This window comes from Macaca fascicularis, chromosome 2 (assembly GCF_037993035.2).
Source record: "Macaca fascicularis isolate 582-1 chromosome 2, T2T-MFA8v1.1".
Taxonomy (NCBI): domain Eukaryota; kingdom Metazoa; phylum Chordata; class Mammalia; order Primates; family Cercopithecidae; genus Macaca; species Macaca fascicularis.
The window spans coordinates 171137269-171154054 of record NC_088376.1 but is presented as its reverse complement, the minus strand read 5'-3'; the positions used below and the strand labels follow the sequence as shown (position 1 = coordinate 171154054).

Genomic DNA, 16786 nt, shown 5'->3' with positions numbered 1-16786 from the left:
TATATATTAAGAGCCATATGGCCACTTTGAATGGAGATTAGTTATAAGCCAGAAAAAGGGCTTATTCCTTTTTTTAAAATCTCAGTAATCTTTGGCCACAAATCAAGCTTAATTGGAAGACCTTATAAACTTGAGTGTATGTGCCTATATGTCAGCCAGTGCATTATTTCAAAACAGAAGATATTGTTTTAAGACCTAACACTTGAGTTATTTCTTAATTCCTTAATTCTTTTAATTCATTAATTCTTTCAGAAGTTATAAATTTGAAATGTCTGATAAACTTGAAATGTCAACCAAACATTTGAAATTGAGTGCATATTTTTTTGGAGCCAAATAAAATGTAAAGAAGTGTTAAGAAATGTTGAATATGTTTTTCAAATTGTGTTTTTCCTGCTCTTAAGCTTTGAGAATTCAGTCTGTGTTGACATGATGGTCTTGTTGCTATATGTATTATCAGTTGTAATTACTCAGTAGCTAATAGCTCTTCTATGAATCATCCCTAGAGTAAAAGTCATTGCAGAAGATAGAAATACATTTCATTTTATCAAAAAGCTTGCTTTATCATTAATATGAAAACCAGAGTGGGGGTGGGGTTGAATATTGATATAGAGATAACTTAGCATATAATTATTTATTCACCTCTCTTTGATGATTTGATTGAAGAACAATCAAAAAATGCTTTGGTTATGTTAGTTATGTAGAGCTGTGAGCCACAGAGCCCAGCTGCCTCTTCCTTTTGGACATAGATTATGTATAAGTTATACTTATAAAAAAATCTGGCTGGGTGTGGTGGCTTATACCTATAATCCCAGGTGAGTAGATCCAGGTGAGTAGAGGCTGAGGTGAGTGGATTGCTTGAGTTTGAGACCAGCCTGGGCAATATGGCAAAACCCCACTCTATAAAAAAGTACAAAAATTAGCCAGGCATGGTGGAGTACACCTGTGGTCCCAGCTACTTGGGAGGTTGAGGCAGGATGATTGCTTGAGCCTGGGAGGTCAAGGCTGCAGTGAGCTGTGTTGTGCCAAGGCATTCCAGCCTGAGTGACAAAAGCAAGACCCCGTCTTCTCAAAAAAAAATAATAATAATAATAAGGAAAGGAAAAGAAAAAGAAAAAGAAATCTCCTAAACATACCCCATTTATAAATCATGTTAAAGACTCCAAGAATAAGAGGGTGTTTAAACAAAAAGCATATTAGAGAAGAATCTATACAACATGCATCAATCTCTGCATGAATGCAGATGCATAAATATATTCCTGTTTTCAAATACCTCATAGGTTAGAGAATGCTTTTTCTAGACCATCTGATTTTCATGATTTCCAATCTTCCTTAAATGTCCTCAAGATTATTCTGAGAGTGGTGGTGTTTAACCTTTTGAGTCACCCTTTGTGCCTCATAAAAGCTTGGTTTACACTTTCCAGTAAAAAGGTGTGTACATATTTTTAATGGGTTCATAGAACCCTGGCTTTAAAACCTCAATTTCCAGTTTTTTAAAAAACAGACTTTATTTTTTAGAGCAGTTTTAGATTTTCAGCAAAACCCAGCAGAAGTTGCAGAGATTTCCCATATTCCTTCTGCCCCCACACATGCATAGGCTCCCCTGATTATCAGCATTCTCCACCAGAGCAGTACAATTGTTACAATTGCTAAACCTCCACTGACACATCCTCATCACCTAGAGCCCATGTCCAAAAGTTTTTTGATTGCTTATCCCTTTAATAAAATTATTACAGCATGCATTTCCTTTGTAGATATATGATACATAATCCATATTATTATAAATATATATAGTGTACATACCCAAAGAATGTATATATTTAAAATCATGTATACATACTATGCTACTTGTGTGTACATTAGAAAACATTTGTTGAGAAACTGAAAAAGAAAATAAACAATTAAAAACAAGTATGAAGAGGTCTAATTTGTTTCTGCACAGTCCAGCAGATTGTGTTGTGTGCCATCTGGGATGCATGTATCCCTGTTAGATACCTCTGGTCTGTACGTGTGCCAGCTTTTGACTCTTTAGTCTCCATATTAGTCCTATTTTATATGAAAAATTGAGGAAAAGAAGAGATTGCTCCTTTCCCTTCCCTTCCCTTCCTTTCTCTTCCCTTCCCTTTCTTTCCTTCCTTTCTTTTTTTTTTTTTTTTTTGACAGAGTTTCACTCTTGTTGCCCAGGGTGGAGTGCAATGGCACAATCTCGGCTCTTTGCAACCTCCACCTCAAGTGATTCTCCTGTCTCAGCCTCCCAAGTAGCTGGGACTACAGGTGCCTACCACCACGTCCAGTTAATTTTTGTATTTTTAGTAGAAACAGGTTTTTGCCATGTTGGCCAGGCTGGTCTCAAACTCCTGACCTCAGGTGATCCCCCCCACCTCGGCCTCCTAAAGTGCTGGGATTACGTGTATGAGCCACCCACCACGCCAGGCCAAGAAGAATTTTCTTGTAACACTATGTTACACCTTTGGACTGCAGATTATGTTTAGATTATTTACTGAGTTCTTTTTATATTTCCTTCTTCATTTTAAAGCCACCCAGTGGGTTTAACGCAAGAATTCTTACCTCCACAGAGAAATCTAAAACTGAGGGTGAAATAAATGCTGCCCACCCCACCACACCCCTTTCGAGTCCCTCTAGTAGTCACGTTCTGGGATTTACCTCCGAGAGAGAGTGTTATGTTCTAACCCTGGTCAATATTGTAATTGGAAAGATATCTTGGAGCAAAGGTTTTAATAAATGTTTCTTCACATTAAGAAGGTGGTAGTTATCTCAGTGTGTCTTGTTTTCATTCCCTTTTCTCCAAAGGATGCTGACCTGTTGGATGTTGAAAGCAAACACTTTGAAGACCTGGAGTTCCAGCAGCTTGAACATGAGAGCCGTCTAGATGAAGAAAAGGAGAACTTGACTCAACAGCTCCTGCGTGAAGTTGCTGAATATCAACGGAACATCGTTTCTAGAAAGGTACTTTTGCCAGGTGTCATTCAATGTGAAAAATCAGAATATTCTTCTGCATAACATAGCTATGCCATATGTCTGTCTGAATATCACATTTGGCAGATTACAGAGTCTGCCATGTATGTGGCAAGTGGTGTTCCAAATTAGACAAATTGAGACACAGTACACTCATTGTTGCATAATGCTGTAGATTCATTTATGAATAATACCTCATTGTTTCATTCATGTGAAAACCAAGGCATAGAAAATCAGGAATTCAGATATTGGTTTTCAATTATTTCTTTCTGCGATCCTAGTAACTGGGTTCAGAATAATTCTGTGAACAAAGTCTATTTTGGATTTTTCTCTGTTTTTGTTGCGCAGTAGTTCTCAAAACTGGCTGATAGCTTATTACCATTAGAAGTAGAATGCCATGTGGATTACTACTGACTCCACCCAACCCCTAGCACTTAGATGTCCAGCCCAGAATTCAACTTTATTCCAGAATTTAGAATCACACCCAGAGCTCTGTATTAAACCAATAAAATTAAGGAAAGGAAAGATAAGAGAAGGTGTTTTCTTAAACTCTCAGTTTAAATAAGAAATTCCTTTTTTTTTTTCTCATGAGGTGTACCCAAGATGTTGTAAAAAATTCATCGATAGCCTAAAACAAGATTTCCTGTTGACTTCTGGGTTCTTCAAGATAGGTTTTAAGTCAGTTGATCTATATTAGCCTTCAATAAAGAAAGTACTGAGGCTGATAGGTCAAAGAAATGCCCCACAGTCTCTTGGTCATAATCACTGCCCACCGTCAACTAAAATGCAGTCACTGTTATTCCCGTTGTGAAACTTTTTTTCTCCCTTTTCTAGGACAGACTGGCAAACCTTTGAGTGTCTAATGTACATCTTCCTATGATCATCTCTTTTCCTCCAGGAAAAAATTTCTGCATTGAAAAAGCAAGCCAATCACATTGTTCAGCAGGCTCAGAGAGAACAAGATCATTTTGTGAAAGAAAAGAATAATTTAATAATGATGTTACAAAGAGTAAGTATTTCCTTTTCAGCACTGGCTACAGTAAAACATAGGTTCCAAATTTAGGGAAATTGCTCCTTTTAAAGTAAACACCTTTTAATAGTGAATGCCTATACAATTTAAAGAAGATTTTTATATACTTTTTAATTTAATCCTCCACATTAATAAGAGGATACTATGAACTATTAACTACCATTCAGAAAATAAGCAAGGATGTTTTCTTCATGCTTTTTTCACATTGTAAAAATCTTAACGATGGAAAGTCTGTATTTTTAAATGATTATTTTCCTCTTTTTAAAAAAAGTCATACCATTCATCAAATAGTTAAAATGCATTCTAACACCAATTTAGGGTGGACTTAAGGAAAAATGTTCTTTTTACTACTGTCAAATATTTTGGCCCAGCTGATCCGATGTTTTGAACTCCAATTATTTGTACACGAGTCTTTCTAGCAAATGTCACGTTGCGTTTAGTTTGAATGAATTGGGTAGGTAGAAACTCCATATGGTGTGGTCGAGGGGTGGCAAGATCATCCTCACTAAAGAGACTGTGACCTCTTATGGTCCAGCACCTAAAGTGACTACCTGTAAAGGGATTTCTTTGCCCAAAGACATTGAAAAGCAAGGTGTAGCCTAACTCTCTGACATGGCCCCTGGTGTCATTTCAGCAATAAGACACCAAACATTAAAGTTAATGGGGCTAGTCTCAGATCTGAACCCTGCATTTAAGCCACTACATTAGCAATATGACACATGGGATCATGAAAATGTGTGATAGACCCAGAATGGCAGGCAGAGAAACACCAAATCCAGAAGGAAGTATTGAAGGATAAAGCTGTACCATAGTCCCCCCTAAAATAATTGAGTATTCATTCCCTTCTTAGCTATTTTAGGTTAAGAAGAAAGGGGAAGGCCTGACCCTGTGGCTCATGCCTACAGTCCCAGCATTTTGGGAGGGTAAGGCGGGAAGATCACTTGAGGCCAGGAGTTCAAGACCAGTCTGGCCAACATGGCAAAACCCTGTGTCTACCAAAAATACAAAAAATTAGCTGGGCATGGTAGCACACACCTGTGATCCCAGCTACTCAGAAGGCTGAGGCAGGAGAATCGCTTGAATCTGGGAGGCAGAGGTTTCAGTGAGCCAAGATCATGCCACTGCACTCCAGCCTGGGCAACAGCGAGATCCTGTCTCAAAAAAAACAAAAAACAAAGAAGAGAGAGGAAATAGGTCCTTCACACAGAATCATGAGCCCACTTGAGGTGCCCCAGCAGCTCGCACATATTTCTAACAACTTCCATCTTCCCCCTTTTCCCACCTAGAAATTTCTGAATGGAGTTGTATTTTCCCTCTCTATCCCTTGCTCTGGGGATGCTCTGTTTCCATTAGCATCCTCACTACTATTTTACCTTTGGCACACAATATTCAAAGGCCCAGCTTAACTTAGATAGTGTAATATATAGTATTTAATATTTAAAATTTTAGCCAAAAAAAGAGAAAAACTCTTAGTGATAGATTTTATAAAATGGGTAAGCACAATCACAGATATAATATTTTCCTATTAAAAATCTATGAGATACAATTAGATTGTAAAAATTGTGGTCTATAAGTATTAAGATTTTTATTTTTCTAAACTGATCTATAGATACATTTTTATCCCAATCAAAATCCCAACAGACTTTTTTCTAGAAATTGACAAGTTGATGCGAAAATTTACAGTTGATCTTCATTATTCAGGGATTCTATATTTGTGATTATGTCTACTTGCTAAAATGTATTTGTAACCTCTAAATCGAGACTTGTGGCACTTTTGTAGTCATTCACAGAAATTCATGGAGTGGTGAAAATTTTGAGTTGGCCAATATGCACATTCCCAGCTGGGGCTGAGCAAGGCAGCATCCTGCCTTCTTGTTTTACCTCTCATACTGTAAACAAGTGTTATTTTTGTGGATTATTTAATGCGGTGCTTTTATGTTTTTGCTTTTTGTTGGTGATTTGCTGCATAAAATGCCTCCCAAGCATAGTGATTAAGTGCAGTGAAGTGCTCCTAAATGCAAGAAGGCTGTGAAGTGCCTTATGGAGAAAATAGGTGTGTTAGATGAACTTCACTCACACTGTCATAGTGTTGCTGACTGTCAGTACAAGGTTAATGAATCAGCAATACATATCTTAATATACAAATAATAATAATATATAATACAATATGCTAATATTAATATCTTATATAATGGCATATAATATAATATTAAGTAAGTGTCTTCAAACAGAAACACACATAAAACAAAGTTCAGTACTGATCAGTTGATGAAAATATTGTGACTAGAGGCTTGCAGGAACCCAACCCTGTATTTTTTTATAGGAGCAGTGGTTCAGTATTCACTAATTCAGTGTTCGTGGCAACATTATAGAACATAGCTACCACCAATAATAGGAATCAACTGCATATGAAAATGCAAAGGGCCTAGAATAGCCAAAACAACTTTGAACGAGAACAAAGTTGGAGGATTTGTACTCTTATTTCAAGGTTTACTCTGGAGCCATTTAAGACAGGGTGGTGCTGCCATGCAAATAGACATGTATTAAATAGATCAATGAAACTGAACTATCAAGTCCAAAAATGGACCCGTACATACGTACTGTCTTTTGATTTTTGACAAAGGCACCAAAACAAATCTTTCAAAGAAATGGTGCTGGATCAACTGGGTCAACATGGAAAAAAATAAACCTCAATATTGTCATATGATATATGTAAATTCATTCAAGAGATATCGGAGACCTCAATATAAAAATTAAAATGATAAAGCTTCCAGAAGAAAATATAAGAGTGAAAGTACACTTTTATGGCCTTGAGTAAGCAAAAATTTTTAAAAGAAATGACAAAAGACTTGTATCCAGAACATATTAAGAACTCCTACACATCAATAATAATAGTGATACACCAATAATTTTTTTAAAAAACAGGCAAAAGTCTTGAATAGAGATTTTACAAAAGAGCATATATGAAGAACCAAAAAGTTAGATGGGAAAATACTCATCATTAGTCATCAAGGAAATATGAATTACAACAATAATGTAATTCTGCCTTGTAAACTAAAATAACTAAAGAAATGAAAATCTCAAATATTGACAAGAATATGAAGCAACTAGAACTTTCATACATTGCTGACTTGAGTGTAAAATCTATGGTCCTTTCAGAGAACTTTGTAGAAGTTTTTTTTAACATACACCCATCTATGACCCACCACTCCACTTCTAGATGTTTACATAATATAAATGAAAACACGTCTTCATATAAAACTTGTTCAAGACTGTTTAAAGTAGCTTTTTCCATAATAGCAAACAAAACAAAACTAGAAACAACCTAAATATCCATCAATAAGCAACTTGTTAGGTATATTCATATAATACAGGACAGGACTCCTCAACAATAAAAAACAGTGAACTACTGATGCCTGTAACATGGAGTGAAAGAGGGCTGGCACAAAAGAATGCATATTGTATGATTCCATTTATATAAAGTGGTTACATTTTATAAGTAGGCAAACACTTTATAACACAGGCAAAACTAGTGTGAAGGCCATGGAAATCAGAACAATGCTTGCTCAAAAGGGTGGAAGTTGACAGGTAGGGGCATGAGGAAATGTTTGGGGTGACAGAAATGCTCTTTATCTTGTCTGGGATATTATTCCATTTGTTAAAACTCATAAATTTATGTACTTAAGATCTATGCATTTCACTGAATGCACATTATCTTTTTAATTAAAAATATTTTAGCCCCAGCCATGGCAAGGACATATATACAAATTATACCATGATAAAAAAATGACCCATAAATGTTGCTTAATACCAAATTAATTCAAGATGAATGGTAGACACAAACATAAAAGCTAACACCATAAAGTTCCCAAAAGAAAATATGTCACTGGGTTGTGATATTACATCATCAGATATTATGTCATCAACAACATCATGTGATATTACATCATCAACAACAATTATGTGTTACTTGGAAGGATTAAAAGAAAATGACATTAGAAAATAATTTTTTTTTTTTTTTTTTGAGACAGAGTCTCGCTCTGTTGCCGCCCAGGCTGGAGTGCAGTGGCGCGATCTCAGCTCACTACAACCTCCGCCTCCTGGGTTCACGCCATTCTCCTGCCTCAGCCTCCCAAGTAGCTGGGACTACAGGTGCCCGCCACCATGCTCAGCTAATTTTTTGTATTTTTAGTAGAGATGGGGTTTCACCGTGTTAGCCAGGATGGTCTCGATCTCAACCTTGTGATCCGCCCACCTCAGCCTCCCAAAGTGCTGGTATTACAGCCGTGAGCCACCGCACCTGGCCGAAAATAATGTTTTTAAAATTTTATTTTTATATAAAAGTAAAAATAAAATATACAATTTATTTTATATTTTTTATATAAAGTTTTAAAAATTTTATTTTAAACACATTTTTAAATGACTATAAAATTTATTAGGAATTAAAAGTTATATAGCTAAGTATGTTTGGAAACAACTCATGCAGCATATCAGCTGGCAGAAGATGACCGCTAGGATACAGATTTGAAGTTTTGACTGAGTATGATGAGAGGAAATAAAATGAGGGGAAATATGTGAGATACTGATGTTAGTCTCTAATGCAAAGTCACTGTGCTTCTCAGTTGTATCCAAGGTTGGCTTTTAAGTTTAATAGGTTTTGTATTCCTTCAGGAAAAGGAGAATCTTTGTAATTTGGAAAAGAAATACTCCAGCCTCTCTGGGGGGAAAGGGTTTCCCGTTAACCCCAATACTTTAAAAGAGGTAAGCTATGATTTTGCATGTCACTTTATATTGCCTTAGAAATCAAGAGATGTATCTCAGCTTTATGCGATTAGCTGAATAATAAAAATATTAACTCAAAGGATCTATGAAAGCACTCAATGCTTGGATGGTTTCCCCGCCTTTCATTATGTATGCTTTGGGGATTGCAGAGATTATTCTTGTGTCTAATGTGGATGCATATTTTGTGTGTGTGTGTGTGTGTGTGTGTGTGTGTGTGTGTGTGTGTGTCTACTTTGCTGGGTAGTGACATTGTGGGTTAATTTGGTGTTTCAAAAAGTTGAAGATCCAGACCAAGATGAGTCTTAAATTCTCCTTTTTCCTTCCTGAGTCTCCTTTCTCCCTCCCCTCTGTTATTTTGCTTCTCCTTCTCCTGAGTCTTGTAGAACATGAAAATGCCTGCAAACATTTGAGAAGGTGGTCTGGTTTCTTTCTTTTCCCTATCTCCCTACCCCACCGACTGTTGTTTCTGCCATTTTCCACTGTAAACTGGAAAGTCCTGTTTACAGTAAACTGTACATACTCTTTATCTCTAATATCCACCTTTCTCCAGTCCCCATCACCACTTTCCCCGCCAGATATCTTAAGGAACTACACTGCTACGCTGGGAGAATATTTTAACTCTAATTTGGAAAATTATAGCTGAGAAAAAAATAGTTTTTATATATATATATATATTTTTTTGAGACGGAGTCTCACTTTGTCACCCAGACTGGAGTGCAGTGGCACCATCTCAGCTCACTGCAACCTCTGCCTCCTGAGTTCAAGCAATTCTCCTGTCCCAGCCTCCTGAGTAGCTGGGACTACAGGCGCCCGCCACTACACCCGGCTAATTTTTGTATTTTTAGTATAGATGGGGTTTTACCGTATCGGTCAGGCTGGTCTCAAACTCCTGATCACAGGTAATCTGCCTGCCTCGGCCTCCCAAAGTGCTAGGATTATAGGCATGAGCCACCACACCGGGCCTATATTTATATTCCTTATATGTATTGTTTTTCTAAAAAGCTAAAAGAAAAGCTTGCTTCTACATAAGTGTTTGCATAATTTAAAAAAAAAAACCCTTTAGACAGTGGAGTTAGGATTCTTACGTAGAAAATATTTTTGTGTGTATAAGTATATGAAGCAATATGCTCATCACAATAAGTGTGACTGTATATGTACCTCAGAATCATTTTGTGAAATATTTTTCCAAAACTTTGTTAGATCATTCAGTTTCATAATTTCTTTTCATTATTCAGAACATGGAACTGTCAGGTTCAACGAACAAAGCGTGGTTGTGAATAGAATGTCATGGCCTAAGATAATGTTAGCAAGGTGGGTAAGAGCAGGTCTTGTGAGTCTGTTAAAGAAATGTGGTCTACTTCATGTGTGGTGGGAGGCCTTCAAGTGGTTTTAAGCAGGGAGGTAACATTTGTTATCCATTTGTTAAAGATCACTCTGGGCTGCTCTGTGACTACTGGATCATAGAGTAAGAGAAGCAGATGCAGGGAAATTGTTGTGAAGATGATTGCAGTAGCATAGGCTAGAGAGGCTGGCAGCCTGAATTGGAGGATGGCAGAGAGATGGAAGGAGTTAGCTGGATTAGCAGATATTTTGGAGGCAGAGTTGACAGTTCTTGCTGATAGATTGGATGTTGGCATGAAGTAAATAAATGAAGGTGTCCGGAATCATGCCATTATTCCAGTTTGAGTAATGAAGTATATGGTAAGCACCTTTTAGTGAGATAGGGAAGACTGGGGAAGGAATTGTTTAAGAGGGAAGATTTGGAGTTGACTCTGGACATACAGAGTTTGCAGAGCTTATGGCATCCAGATGAATTAGATGGGCTCTAAAGTCTCTCCGTCTCCTAATAGAAGAATGAAGTCTTTCCTTTTCTGTTAATGAGTTGGTCTTTATTTCCTGCAGACATTCTGATGTCAGAAGCACATTGAGTTTTTTTCACTATCGTTGTGTATCTACAACTCTTCTGCTTGTTGAGTAAAACAATGAGTTGCTATGAGAACACATGGCCATTGTGCTGTGTGTTCACTTTCCTGTACAAGCAGACTTGACTCACAAGATGGTTTTCTTTTTTTTTTCTCCTCCTCTCTCATTCTCTCTCTTTTTTCTTTTTTAAAGGGGTGATTGATTTATAACCTATTTGAAAGACCTCCCAGGTTTTAAAGCAGTTTACATTTTTGAAGCAGTTAATTAAGTTGTATGGTTTATGACTCACATAAATAATTAAAACTTGGCTTCAAAACAGTCTATTAACTGAGCAAAAGAAAAACCCAAAATTGTTCATTTTCTTTCTGATTCAGTATTACATATTGAATGAACTTGACCTAGTTGACTACTTCTTTTCTTCAGTTTAACCTTATAAAACTTTACATGGTATCTGTCTTGCCTTCTGAAGTGCAAGTGTCTGACACATCCAATTTATAAACAGTCAACTCTGGCATTCTCCACTTTGTTATCAGTCCTTTCAGGGTTTTTACCAAAAATCAAGGTGTTTTATTTTCCAGCCTAAAATTTGTAAAAGAATTGATGGACTCGTAGAAGAATCTTTGTGTCAAATTTAACTCAATTTCACCTTTAAAGGAGAGATCTTATTTTATATAGTTTTTTCACACTGTTTTATTGGGGTGGTGAAAATCATGATTGGTCTGCATAGTTTCCATGAAAATTGATAAGTGCCTTTTCCACAGATTCAGGAGTTCTGTTTCTCAGGTATTTTGTATTTTCTCTAAGCTGAAGCCAGAACTGAATTATTGAGTTCAAAAGTAACTGGAAATTCTCTGTCCTATGGGTAGAGATGGGGGTTAGGGAGGCTGCCTTGAATTGAAACATACCCTGGTTGCAACTCCACCTTAGGACTCTGTGTGTGTGTGTGTGTGTGTGTGTGTGTGTGTGTGCGCGTGCGTGCACACATTTGTTTTGCTAGGGAAGGCTCACCTGCATGAAAGGACAGTGTTCTTTTTATTCTCATTTGGTTGAGATGCCCAAAAGCTAGAACCCACTATAAATAATTACTGTTTTATAAATGTTTGCTTAGTATAAAACCCAGTAGCCCTCAGCCCATTTTCCTCACACTCTAATTCATCAGGAAACAGAAACGGTGAAAATCTAAGAATGAAGATTTGTGGAAAAGTCTCTTTAATTAGGGAGTGAGTGATTGCATTGTCAATTTTACATCTTGGATTTTTTGGTGTGTTATTACTTTAAATATGTATGTGGTGACAACCTTAATCCATCAACAGAATGAATGCTGATACTTCTGGATATTTTAAAATAGAAGGTTTTGGGTTATTTATAATATAGTTATCTTAATTGCATCAGAAAAATTATGTTTAATGCTTCGAATGCCAATTTTCAAGATTAAGCAATGTAAATCCATTTTAATTGCTGAGTATTCCCTTAATGAAACATTTGATAATACCACAGATATCTGGCTGTGCCGCTCTAAGCTAACTTCATTGTACTGGGAACATTAATACTCTCGCATGCCTCGGCTTTTGCTTTCTTTGTGTTTAACTTCTGAATTCCTCCTTTTAGGGCTATATCAGTGTAAATGAGCTTAATGAGCCATGTGGCAATTCCACGAATCTATCCCCTTCCACTCAGTTTCCTGCTGATGCTGATGCTGATGCTGTTGCCACTGAGCCTGCCACAGCTGTGCTGGCGAGCCAACCTCAGAGTAAAGAGGTGTGTAGGCGTGACGTTTCGTTCATTCACTGCTTTTCTTCATGTCAGAAATTAACCCACGGCCAACTGAAAATGAGGTCCACGAGAGCGTGTGTGACAAATGTGTATCTGTCTGACCAGAGGGGTAGGGTAAGGCTGAGTTTATAAAGCATACCAATTTGGGGGTAATGCTCTACCAATAAAAATTCTAGAAACCATGAAATTTATGCTACAGAGTGGAGTACTAGGAGAAGTTCAAAGAAATAAGTTCTATGTCTTAGCACTCTAACTCAACTTAGTTTTCTTATAAATTAAAAAGCCTTTCTAATATTGTTGATTTGAATTGCCTTTTCAGTTTGACTTTGTTTTCGATTTTGTTTTGTAACATGGATACTTTTAAACATTAGGCCTTTTAAAAGCCTTCTAGGGGAGGGGCCAATAATAATAAATTAAAATACCTCAGTGACCCAAATTGCTTACAGTGTGGGATTTTAATAAGAGGCTAAATTGAAAGATACTGCCCATCGATTGTAACTTCTTAATTAAAATATAACAAAACAGAACAAACTATCCATTTCATTTCTATGTCTTATTCTTTCATTTCATGTGGATACATATATACCTTTTCTTTCTCCTATAAAGCAAAGATCACCTGTCTATTCTGGATTTGTGTTTCCTTCCACCCTTTCTTCTCATCCTATCACTCAACATACATCAGCCCCATGGCCTGAATTCATGGCTACATCTGTCGATCCTTTACCTTTAAATGACACACCTCCTCCTCTACCAGCTAAGAAACACAGAAGGCAGCAGCAGCAGCAGGAGCAACAGGTAATTAGGAACTGGAATTTAGAGTTTGGGAATGTTATCTTGGCAACAAAGTTACTCATGTGGAATCTTTTCTTCCACTTTCCCAAAGGCATTTTTTAAAAAGGCAACTTGCATACTTCTCTGATTTTTTTTCCCCCTCTTAAGAACATTTAGTGTTGGAACATTTAAGGATGTTAGAACTGTTGTAAAGTTTTGATACCTTGAGTGTCCCCTACTGGCTTTTATATGTTTGAGCCCTTTGTATACCCGCATCCTTCAGTTACCATTCAACCAAAATATTGCAACTTACCACAGATAGTTCTCAAAATACTAACAAGCATTTCCATAAAATCTATATATAAAGAGTTATGTTATCAACACAAAATATTTTTATTACACATAGTTGAAACCAAAATAGGCATCATTCCCTTGATGTGTTTTGTTAAACACTTCACTCCCTTAATCAGAGTAACTTTGTTTTAATCTGTTTTATAAATTTGTGTGTCTCTTTACATACTTTCTAACGATCCCATGAAGTAAAAATTATCTCCATATTGAAGTTTTGGAAACTGAGGCTCAGTGAGGTTAAGTAGCTTGTCCAAGGTCACACCACAAGTAGTGCACTTGGTCCATAAATCTAGTTTTTATTCACCAGATTTTTAAATAAATTATTTTTTATTCTAAATGTTGCCTTCCTTTTAGAACACTTGGTGTATATTAATGCTTGGGTATTCAAAAAAAAAATCTCTTTCAAGACTTCCTTTCAATTATAATCAAACACCTGCAGGAATTTGGTGCCAAAAGATCCTAAGGAGTCATTGCACTGATGTAGGCGAGCTCTGGTCAGTCATGCTTAGCCCTTACGTTTCTTGAAGGTACCTTTACCATCGATTACCATTTTTTAAAGGACTATATCTCTCACTGCCTTAAGGTTACTGCCACCTGGGCTGACATGAAAGGATATTGGTGAAAGGTGGGTGAAATAAGTTATGTATACAAGGAAGAAACAAGGAGAATGGAAGACCTAAATGCCTTCAATTTTGATGTTAGGTTTATCTCTTTAGCAACTTCATTCAAGACATCCCTAGTAGCAAAACAATCACAGTTTACAAATCTGCTCTTTTCTGCCAAATTTCAATTAGACTGTTTTCATTGGGATTTCTTTTCTATTTTATTAAGGTACCGTTATGGAATGTTGGAAAGTTATGAATTGCAGAATTTATAATATTTGGTCATAGTGGGAGCTAGATTGAAGTGTTCTGACGTCATTTTTCTATCTAAAAGGAGCATTAATCAGCCAAACTGCAAAGTATTATTATCATCTTAGTATGCACTACCTGGCCATGAATTCCAGCTCTGCCGCTTTCCAGCTGCATGACCTTGGCCAAGTTTATTTAACTTCTCTGCACCCCAGATTTCTCAGTACCTACCTCACAGGATTATTATTATAATTTAATGAGATAATTTATATAAACCATCATACCTGGCACATAGCTCTTAATAAATTGATTAGCTAGTATAAACAGTTAATTATAAAGTTAAAATGCAGATTTTTATGATTGGCATATTTGAAGACTGTTTATAAATTTGGTAACTCAAATTTGCATTAATTTTTGTGCATTTCAAAAACATGAGCTTTTAAAATGACTTCAAAATGATCAGACCTAAAAAATCTTTAATTAATAAATCACTTTATATATATGTTTTATTTCTTTAAAAAAATAAAGCAATGTTAAGATTTAGTAAAGCTGAGTGGTGGGAATATGAATCTCTCTTAAATTATCCTCTCTTCTTATCTCTATGTTTCAAATATATTTCCACAAAAAATTTTTTGAGCTCATTTTTGCATTTTTTCTTTCTTTTTTATTTCCATAGTTTTGGGGGGAACAGGTAGCATTTGCTTACATGGATAAGTTCTCTAGTGGTGATTTCTGAGATTTTGGTGCACCCATCACTTGAACAAGACATCATTTTACTATTAAAGGCATTTCTAAGGGGAGGCCAAGAAAAATTTGAGTAAGTTTCAAGTGGACAAAAATCTTACTTTAGAAATCTGAAAAAAATTAAATAGTCCATTAGAGAATTTTTAAATGTGAGCAATTACTGTAAGGGCTCCTTGGCCAATATCTTTTCAAATAAAAAGTAACTTAGAATGATGCCTTTTAGGAAAACTTTATGTGGATTTGGAGTGTGTTTATGTGACTGAAATGTTATTACAACTTTCAAACAACTTCCCTGTTTACTCACTTTTTCTCTTTATCTCCTTTTTCCCTTTTCTTGTCCTCCTCTCACTGGTATCTGTGCCATCCCACAGAACTGCCCGGAAGGGGAGAAAGTGCTTACGTGCTTTGTCCACTGGCCGTTCCGCCATCCACATGGCAACCGTCATAATAATTTGTAATTTGTCCTGCAGCCCCGAGGCTGCAAGCACTACAGAAGTGAAAGGTGGAATTTTTAAAAGGTTTCTAGGTTCAGCATAAATTCCTGAAGTGTTTAGTATCTAATCAAATACTAGCTCAAATCTATCAGCAAACACAGTATATGTTGAATAACTTTAAGAAAAATTCTAAAATTCCCTTTTTTTTGGTAAATGCATAATTCTTCATTTCTTCAGTCACCTATTACAGTTAGTCAAGTTTTGCTATTTTGCTTTACATTTGCATTTAAAGCACTTTAGAAGTCTGGAAGAAAGGAAAAAACAGCATAAAGAAGGCCTCTATCTGAGCGATACTTTGCCTCGAAAGAAAACCTCAACTTCCATCTCCCCACATTTCAGCAGTGCTACTATGGGGAGAAGCATCACCCCAAAGGTAGGACATGGGAGAAACCATGGGCTTCCCATTCCATGAGTCTTCTTGTCATCATATTCACTGATGTGTAAAGGCCTTTAAAGAAAAGTGCTAAATAATCATTAAATTTACTTGTTAGGCAGACATCAGGACTAAATCGCATTTTCTACCTGTTCAGAGGACATCTGAAATTGTATGCTCTGGGGCCAAAGAACATGCTTCAGGGTATTTTCTACTAGTACAACCCAGGTGATGAGTGGCATTCACTTACATGACGGACTTCCATGGCTGCGTCCCACATCTGGAAATAAGATAGGATATAGCCTCTGTGTTCCAGGAATAACAGCAACAAGTATTTATTCAGACATTTTCATGTGGCTGGTGCTGGGTTGAGTCTTTTACGTGGATTGCCTCATTTGAAAACCCAGCAGCACTAGGCAGTAGAGTACTGATTATTATCCCATTTGTATGTACGGATAAACTGAGGTGTATAAGGTTAAGTGACTAACCAAGGAACCCTCAGCTGGTGTGGAGTGGAGTGGAATGTGAACCTATGTGACCTGACACCAGAGCTCCCTCACGTTCTGCCAACATGCCTGAGGGGATCATTGTGGAAAGAGAAGAGGCAGGTGTGAAGGAGGTTCTGAATGAGACAGACTTTTGAGCCCTTCCCCTACCCTTAATCAGAGTAACTTTGTTTTCATCTGTTTTATAAATTTGTGTTTCAAGTATATTTTATCTA

General features: G+C 36.6%; 1 protein-coding gene across 45 annotated transcripts in view; it reads left to right on the top strand.

Annotated features, from left to right (window-relative positions):
- The window catches only part of PHLDB2 (pleckstrin homology like domain family B member 2), a 231950-nt gene that overhangs the window by 196091 nt on the left and 19073 nt on the right, over positions 1–16786 (top strand). For 13 of the 45 annotated variants that reach the window (XM_074033472.1, XM_065539208.2, XM_074033471.1 and 10 more), the window contains 6 exons: positions 2809–2964; positions 3872–3982; positions 8675–8764; positions 12317–12466; positions 13088–13276; positions 15925–16065. In XM_074033472.1, the coding sequence (XP_073889573.1) occupies positions 2809–2964; positions 3872–3982; positions 8675–8764; positions 12317–12466; positions 13088–13276; positions 15925–16065 (837 nt within the window). The remainder of the gene's footprint in view (positions 1–2808; positions 2965–3871; positions 3983–8674; positions 8765–12316; positions 12467–13087; positions 13277–15924; positions 16066–16786) is intronic. The other 32 variants (XM_074033475.1, XM_074033487.1, XM_074033479.1 and 29 more) reach the window with 5 other exon arrangements.